We start from the raw sequence: 9,163 nt of genomic DNA on the forward strand, positions 1-9,163 counted from the left end.
CGACCCTGAGAGCAGGATAAGCGGTTCGGATAATGGGTGGATGGATGCTTGTGAACGCATACAGCTCACAAAAAGCCGTTACCTATTTCTTGAAAAAGGAATCTGGGGAAAACAGTTGTTCTGCTTCGTGGATTTGACATTCACAGGTGAATACATACATGGAACATACCCCTCCAAGAAACCACCTCAGCAAGCCGTGACTGGGGCCATAAATCAGCAACAGTGCACACGCTGGACATCATTATTTACTGTACAGTGACACATTGCCACAGCGTCCGCATCATTATGATTGCAATCTGAGTGGAGAGTGCTGCCACAGGGCTGGAGACGAATAGGCGAGCGGCAAGAATGTATTATTATGCTAACCACCCCCAGAATACTGGCCCGCTGCCTTGATCACCGGCTCCTATAGGAGTGTATAAACTATTCTGATGGACGTTCTGCACACAAGTGCTTGCAGAGATGTCATTGCACCCCCCCCCCCCGTAATGACCGAATAGCAGCTTTGTGGCTCTGGTGTAAAAATTACACAACACACACAAGCCAGATGTGCAGAGGTGTGCAGAAGCCGTGCTGCTTAATGCAAACACTGAGGATGAGCGATGATGTATCAACGTGTGGCCACTAAATGCAACGATTTGTCTCCAGCAAAGTCCATTTCAAAAACGCTAAATCAAGCCGGCGCCAACAAACGGAGATTCGGCGTTAACCACATGCATTCGATGGCCGTTGATGATGAACAAGTAATTAACAAGGGTAATTGAGCCGTCTTACCTGTTTTCCATGAGAAGTGATGGTCTTTGTGAAACTCCATGTCAGGCTTGACTTGAGTCGAAACGAGAGACAAGAGGAAGAGGAGGGGAAGATGGCTCCCCGTGCGCCATGTCCAGGCAATGACCCCACAGTCATCTTTCAGAATCATAGTCCAGCCCATTGACTTTGCTTGCTGTCTTACTCCTGCAGAGAGGAAATAAAGACTGTTATTTTAAAGCACATCAGTGTTTCTCCCTCGCCACGACGGCCGGAAATGTACATTTTGAAACTTCTATTATAGCTCGGGGGAAGTAGCGATGACCGCAGGCATGGGGAGACTGCTGCAGAGAAAACAGAAATCAACATTCTTTCACAATGCATTAAGTTGTTTTTTTTGGGGGGGGGGGGGGGGAGAGCCCTCGTGCTGCATTGCATCACCTTATCCAGGAATCGCAGACAATTCAGCCACGTTTTCCGCACATCGCATACAAACCTAAAATAATTACTTGGGGAGGGCCTGCAACATCTCAGCCTCCCAAGGTAGATGTGAAAACGTGTAATAAAGGGGAGGGGGGCTTAAAGCTTGAAATAATAGAGGGTATTAGTACCTTTTTTATTGAAACTCATTTATTCCTATCTCCTGCCACTGTGACTCATGTCCTAGGAGTGTTAAGGATTAGTGTCGCAATCACAAGGCCTCTAATTGTGTTGCTCCGATGGCAAAATGAATGAATACAGCATTAGATTTGCAACACCTGATGAATTCAGTCGCATTTTGTGAGGCTAAGAGTAAACATGATTCAATTTCTGCACACAACAACTTTTTTTTTCATGGCGCTGTGACTTCACGCAGGTCTTTAGAAAAGTGTCATTTATCAGTCATCACAGAAAGGGCATGGGAAAAAAGGTCTTCCATTCAAGGTTCTGAGGCAAGATGTGCTGAACATTAAGCTTGGTGCTCTTTTAATGCGCCGAGGAAGCACAGTGTGTGCACGGCACTAAATCGTTGTGCATATACACAAATTAGATTTTAGATTTGCCTCATTATTTCAACTGTAGCCCATCACATCACTTTGCAACCTTGTTTGGGTAACTGAATGGGATGGGGTAGCTGATGGGCGAGTAACTGAGAAGGTGATGCATATTTGAGATGGGGGGATTATTTCCATATGGTTCATCTGTGGGGGTGCTGGTTGATCTCATTCAGCAAAATTAGATTTGGATGTCACCGTCTTTCATAATCTGTTTAAAAGAGAAATAACTTGGGGATCGGAAGGGTGCAGAAATGGGTCACCAGACGACCAGTTTGTAATCACACTGCTGTGTATTGATGTATAAATGTAGGCAGTTTAGTCTCTCTTCACACTCAGTGAAGCTAATATCCAGGGTTTGACTTTTTTTTTCTTTCTTTTTTTTTTGGATTTTTCCTCCTTTTTCTCCCCAGTCGTACTTGGCCAATTACCCCACTCTTCTGAGCCGTCCCGGTCGCTGCCCCACCCCCTCTGCCGATCCAGGGAGGGCTGCAGACTACCACATGCCTTCTTCGATACATGTGGAGTCGCCAGCCGCTTCTTTTCACCTGACAGTGAGGCGTTTCACCAGGGGGACGTGGCGCGTGGGAGGATCACGCTATTCCCCCCCATTTCCCCCTCCCCCCCGAACAGGTGCCCCAACCGACCAGAGGAGGCGCTAGTGCAGCAACCCGGACACATACCCACATCCGGCTTCCCACCCGCAGACACGGCCAATTGTGTCTGTAGGGATGCCCGACCAAGCCGGAGGTAACACGGGGATTCGAACCGGCGATCCCCGTGTTGGTCGGCAGCGTAATAGATCGCTACGCTACCTGGAAGGCCTGGGTTTGACTTTTCAGCATGCAGTTTTTCTCGGGTCAGGCTATCTATCTAATTCCCTTCTATGTCAAATGCCAAACTGTAAAAGGGGGCTCACACACAGCGGTACATATACAGTGTCTGTACATCCTCCAGTTTTTTGTCAAATTACAAATCCAGCAGCCATAGGAACGGTGTCGGGAATTACTCCAGGAGAACCCGCTCAGCTTTCAAAGGCCAGTCAGCTTTGAATGCAATTGTATTCACTGATTTTATAACAGCTACCTTCATTTCAATTTTTTAATGACCAGACGATTCATTCAGTGTGGATGAATGGGCAGAACAGACCACCTTCACAGCCATGTGCCAGCAAGACACCTCAGCCTCCTGATTACTAGCCGAGCTCTCAGACCTCGCTGTTCTGGACGCCATACCTGGCTGTACCTAAATTACATCCTCCCTTCAGCCAGACCTATTTCAATATTTATAGAACAATACCAACTCTTCACAGCCCGAGAGAACACGCGGCTGATTGCAAAATACTCTCCCCCATACAAACACGCAATGAAAACATGCGCCGAACCCCAAGCATATGGTGTACGTGCTTGAAAAACGTGTGCAAATATACAGTTGAGACTGCCCATTGTTAGATGTAATTGCAAAAAATTGTCTTTTGTTAGTCCGGCAAGTGGATCCACATTGTTTGGTAGGCTTCTGTTCTACAGGGTTTTGTGTTTTGTTTTTGTGGGGTTTTTTTTTTTGGGGGGGGGGGGTGTCGGCTACCGCTGTGTGTTCAGCTCAGCCGTGCCCTCCTCCTATGTATCTGTCAATGAAACGAGAACGCCGGCTTTCGAGAACGCCAGAAAACCTGATGTTTCAAATTCTTACGACTATCTGGGTCAAACGGAACCGAGCGGCGCTCTCTCAGTCGTCACAGGCAAACCTGGCAAACGGCGAAGAGGCTCAGACGCCGCTATGTATCCTATTAGATACTCTATGATCTGACAAAATGCAATCTTCTCCTCTATCTCTCGTGGGCCCGCGTTTGGGGGATTCGCTCGCTGGACCCTCCAGGTATGATCAGGGAGCTGATTAGCACGGAAATCCCCCACCACCGGCGCGCACCCCCCCCCTTTCTCAGGTGGCTACAATGATTAATGTTTGATTATAACTTTCAAAGTCAACGGCAGGATCTAGTTAAGTACGTGGGGCTCCGTGCAATTACCATGCAATCTCCAGTTTCCTGCAGAGGGAACACGGCCAGTTCGGGCTGGAGCGGAAACAAAGGCGTTTAGTCCGTTTACCGCAGATGCCACCTTCTTGCAGGGATTTCCATATATTTATCCAGCCAACCGGCTCATTCTCTAAGTATTCTAAGCCCAAATTCCTGCCTCCATCCCTATTGGTCTTCTTCCTGTACTGCATCCAGTAGATTAAGGTAAAAAAACAAAACAAAAAAACCCAGCTTCCAAACACTGGCGACAACTGACATCTCTAAATTTGACTGGAAATGTTTTTTTGCCCATGCTGTGGTATTGTTTTTGACGAGCACTTGGCAAAACAAAATGACGAAACACATCCCCATCTTAGCAAGCTGAGTCCCGCCGCTGTTTTGCACCGGTGGGCATGAACATGGCAGAATAGAGAGTATTGCAATGCAAAATAGAGTCACCCCCCCCCCCCCCGTATTCTTTGATTACACACCTGTTGGAACTTCAAAAATAAAACAAAAAACAAAAAACAGCTCGTGACTTTGAAATATGTCGCTGTTCCAAACCGGTTTCATTCATTTGACGGGATACTGGCAGACGGGGGCGGGGGGCAAATCACTTTGAAATTCCCTTTCAAATTTGGCTTGAGTTATTTTTATTTTTGCCTTGTTTGTTTTGTGCACAGTACTGTACCTGAACGAAATGAGCGTCAGTCATCCCTTTAGGCGGACTGGTTGGGTGCAGTGGGAGACGATGATTATTGAACCTTCCGGAGTACTCCGCTGGAGAGAGGAGGGCCTCCCGAGATGCTAACTCTGACAGGGATAGTAAATCAACTGGAGCAGCACTTCCACCTGAAGCATCATGCAATGGCTTAATCCTCTATGAATCAGAGTGCTGAGGGCTGGAGCCGTGCCACACCTCCACCATCACTGAGCCGTGTGATAAACCCCCTGTTGGACCTGGCGCAGTCAAGAGCCCACCCACTGATGTTCCTCCTGGGGCTGGCGAAGAAGTCTGCACGGCTGGAGAATCTGAAAATGGGTGAGGAAAGACGGGGGGGGGGGGGGGGGGATGAAGGAAAAGCGATAGAAAACACAGCTGTTTTTAATCAAGCTTTACGGCAAAACCGTTGGGCGCTTTTTGAGCGGGTAAACATTTGACAGCCCGAATGAAGCCGTCACCTGTCTGGGACATCATGTTTCTGTCTCAGATTTTATATCCCCTTCACAGCAGCTACTTTGCATTACTGGAGCACACAAAAGCAATGACACGGTGAAGAGCAATGAATGACCGTATTTAGATGCGCGAAGGCGTCATAAAAACACACATCCACAATAACCCCTTCATTTTATACACTACCAGCATGCACTGGGACAGAAATATGACTTCGCTGTGATTTATAATCCACTCAGCCCCCCCCTTCCTCTTGCTGATAAGTCGCCAAGGAAGTTTATATGCATGAATAAAAGGATAATGTATCCCAAACTTAGACTTATTACGTTCCTATGAAGGAGGGGCGGTGTTAATGCAGCCATCGTGTTACCGCAGGGCACGTATTTGTAAACGTCACATGAAGTAGCGAGGAGGATCATCTGCCACTGTGCGCGTCACATTGTGAAGGTGATATGGAAAACAAATCCAAGCATCACCGCCACAGCTACTGCCTCTGCTTCTCCAGCAGCAGTCAGTCAATGATGACCTGTCAACACTTCCAGCCAAAGCCTCTTCTGAGAGCTCATCCTGGAGAATCCCACTTTCTATTAACACCTTCTGCCCTCCTTTCATTTCTTCCTCCTCGCCCCCTTTCTCTCTCTGGACACACCACTATGAGCTCCATTCCTCTATTGACTTTCCTGGCCACGCGCCCGAACGCCAGATCCCTGTGACACCCGCACCTATTTCCTCGAGGCCTATAAGCACTTTGCCTCACCCCGGCATTGTGGCTAAAATGGGATCCTCTTCTATCTACGGTGGCATTTCCTCCCCGCTATTCATTGGCCTGTGTCAAACTAAATAAAAGTCAGCAGATAAGATGAAAGGTGTTCCGGCTGGCTCAAATCAGATCGATTTCTAACTTGCAGCTTCTGGTGAGAAGAAACAGTTAATTTAAGTTTTTTTATTAACTCTCAAGTTTCAGCCCTCTGTCGAAATAAAAGCATGTGTGATGTTTCTGACCAGTCTTGCATTTTGTCGAACCTTACATCGGACCACTCTTGAATGATTTATTAAATACTGTTGTACCCTTGACTGGTCAAATTCCCTCAGTAAGGAAAATAGTATAATTTAACCATTCAAGCCATTGATTCCACTTTCGCGTAAATAAATAAATAAAAAGATTCTTGCCTAAAAGCATGACAAATAACAGGAGGTTGGATCTGAGAGAGCTCTTTACTCTGCCACTACATTGAAAAAAGGTTAAAATGACCACATAATGGCGTCCAGGTGGCGTAGCGGTCTATTTCGTTGCCTACCAACACAGGGATGGCCAGTTCAAATTACCTCCGGCTTGGTTGGGCATCCCTACAGACACAATTGACCCTGTCTGTGGGTGGGAAACTGGATGTGGGTATGTGTCCTGGTCGCTGCACTAGCGCCTCTGAACAGTTGGGGCACCTGTTCGGGGGGAAGGGGGAACTGGGGGGAATAGCGTGATCCTCCCACGTGCTATGTTCCCCTGGTGAAACTTCTCACTGTTCAGGTGAAAAGAAGCGGCTGGTGACTCCACATGTATCGGAGGAAGTATTTGGTAGTCTGTAGCCCTCCCCAGGTCAGCACCAGATTGGCAGAGGGGGTGGAGCAGAGACTTGGACGGCTAGGAAGAGTGGGGTAATTGGCCAAGTACAACTGACAATTGGGGAGAAAAAGGGAAAAATCCAAAAATCCAAAAAAAAAAGAATGACCGTCCAGACAGCAGCTGCTGGAGGTTTGAACTACGTACTATGTGGGTTTAGTGTGCTGGCACAGTGCACGCTGTGGCTCTGTGGGCTGCAGGTAAAATGGAAGATAGTCAAGTGTCATCTGTGGGTTAGGTCACTGGGCAAAAGCTTATGAGCGTCGATGAGGAGGGACATCTTGCTGAGCAACCTCCGACCTCACCGTCCCAAAATCGATTTTGAGGGAGACTCGCTCCGTTTTAGACTGACATCATCTGAACATCACGGCGTTCCTCTCACAGTACCTGCAAACCTAGAAAAACTCGAGCAAAGGAAACTGAATGATTAAATTAGCTGGCCTATAAGCATATGCTTCTCTAGAAGACTCCTAATTGGAATGATTAATAACAAAGCAAATGTGATCAGACAGGGTAAATTTGAATGAGGCGAAGATGTTTAAATAAGGACAGACTGCCGAAAATCTGCTGAATGTAATTACTGACGCCAAACACTGTGGCAGAGAGAGCAGCTCTCCCTTCGGGTTGGGTTTTTCCAGGTCCCAAGTATCTTTCACGATATACAGATTCTCAAAAAGCTCAAGTTGGGAGTATTCCTCCTCTCTTTTTCTGTTTTGTGAGAGATGAACTGCAATTTTAACATCTGATAGCGTGCCGAACGAAAACAGACTGCAATATGTACTGCAAAGGATGAGGCTGATAACGGTATGGAAAAATCACGAGCGCTCCCTTTTCCCTATTCTTTCCCAAAATAAATGTGTGAATGAGCAGAGAATCTGCGCCTATGGCTTCATCAAGATAAACAATTGCCATCCCAGTTAAACCCTATGCACTCTCCCAGCAGCCACACGAATGGTTCGGCTTATCGTTGATAACCAGCCAGGATAAGAGTTGGGCCAGAAAATGAACAAAATAAATAAAAGAGGCACTATAATAACAGTGATGTGAGCGCATGCTACTCTTTGATGTTTCGCTACAGTGTGCAGTTGTGCGTCAGAGCTGGTTTAGCAACATGTCAGACACACAAAACAGAGATTCATGGCGCACACTCTCAGTCATTTGCCTTTGCAAGCTGCTCAGCCACGGTGCTTTTGGAGCTGAACATCCATCCATCCGTTATCTTAACCCCTCATCCTGCTCTCAGGGTCGCGGGGATGCTGGAGCCTATTCCAGCAGACATTGGGCAGCAGGCGGGGAGACACCCTGGAAAGGACGCCAGGCCATCGCAGGGCCCGCACGTACGCACACACACACAAACACACACACACAAACACACACACACACACACATTCATTCCTAGGGACAATTTAGTGCGGCCGATTCACCTGACCTACATGTCTTTGGACTGTGGGAGGAAACCGGAGCCCCGGAGGAAACCCACGCAGACACGGGGAGAACATGCAAACTCCACACAGAGGACGACCCGGGACGACCCACCAAGGTTGGACTACCCCGTGGCTCGAACCCAGGACCTTCTTGCTGTGAGGCGACCGCGCTAACTACTGTGCCAAAGTGCCGCCCTGGAGTTGAACATCTTCTCTTGATTTCGTGGCCAAAAACAAAGCAGGGCAATGTTTTGTCAGCCCAGTTACACCCCCCCCACCACCCAAACGTTTCACGCCAAAGTGAAGAAAAGAGATCCCTTAATGAGAAGAGAAAATCACCCAAAATAATGAGTTTCTCTAGAGTTCTTTGGTGTCCGTGCAGTTGGGATGAGTCGATTCTCCGAGGAGAAAATGAAGTACAAACAGGTGAAGTTACTTCAGGTGAGGGGGCAACTCCCCCGCCAGGAGCATAGAAAAAAATAGAAAAAGTAAAAATTAGGCCCCTTCAGCCAGAATTTTAATTGGCTCCTCTTCAGACAGCATTTCTTTGGTGAGAGGAAGAGATCGCTCCTCCTCGGGAAGCTGTGACAGCGCGAGCAGAAAGAGAGCAGAGAGCACCCAGAGTGGAAAAAAAGAGAGAAAGGCACCAAATAAAAAAAGAAGACAAAATAAAGGAATAAATAAATAAATAAAGCAAAAAACTTGGCTTTGAGTGCATCAAAGATTTCACTATTTAATGAGAGATGTAAAAACATTTCGAGTCAGAAAGAGAGAGAGAGAGAGCGAGAGGGGTTTTTTTCCTTTTAAAAAACAACTTTAATACAATGTCACAAATTCATAGCAGCTTTGAAACAAAGACTCATAGAAAGAGACAGAAAATCTCCCTATTTCTGTTCTATTTCCATCATTCTTATGTTTATTATTCTTATTTCTATTATTATATTTCTATCTCTATTATTTATTATATTTATTATATTTCTCTATTTTATTACTTATAAGAATGTCTCTATTTAAACAAGATGTAAAAACATTGAGCCAGAGAGAGAGAGAGAGAGAGAGAGAGAGAGAGAGAGAGAGAGAGAGAGAGAGAGAGAGAGAGAGAGAGAGAGAGAGAGAGAGAGAGCATGCACGAGAGATAGAAGAGGGGGG

At 46.7% G+C, this 9,163-nt stretch overlaps 1 protein-coding gene across 1 annotated transcript in view; it reads right to left on the reverse strand.

The window, feature by feature from the left end:
• The window catches only part of thsd7ba (thrombospondin, type I, domain containing 7Ba), a 203,770-nt gene extending 202,836 nt beyond the window's left edge, over positions 1-934 (reverse strand). Inside the window, exon 1 of the mRNA XM_056289693.1 lies at positions 775-934. Within this exon, the coding sequence (XP_056145668.1) occupies positions 775-934 (160 nt within the window). The remainder of the gene's footprint in view (positions 1-774) is intronic.
• Positions 935-9,163: the final 8,229 nt, after the last annotated feature.

Source organism: Lampris incognitus, chromosome 11 (genome assembly GCF_029633865.1).
Source record: "Lampris incognitus isolate fLamInc1 chromosome 11, fLamInc1.hap2, whole genome shotgun sequence".
In the NCBI taxonomy this organism is placed as follows: Eukaryota; Metazoa; Chordata; class Actinopteri; order Lampriformes; family Lampridae; genus Lampris; species Lampris incognitus.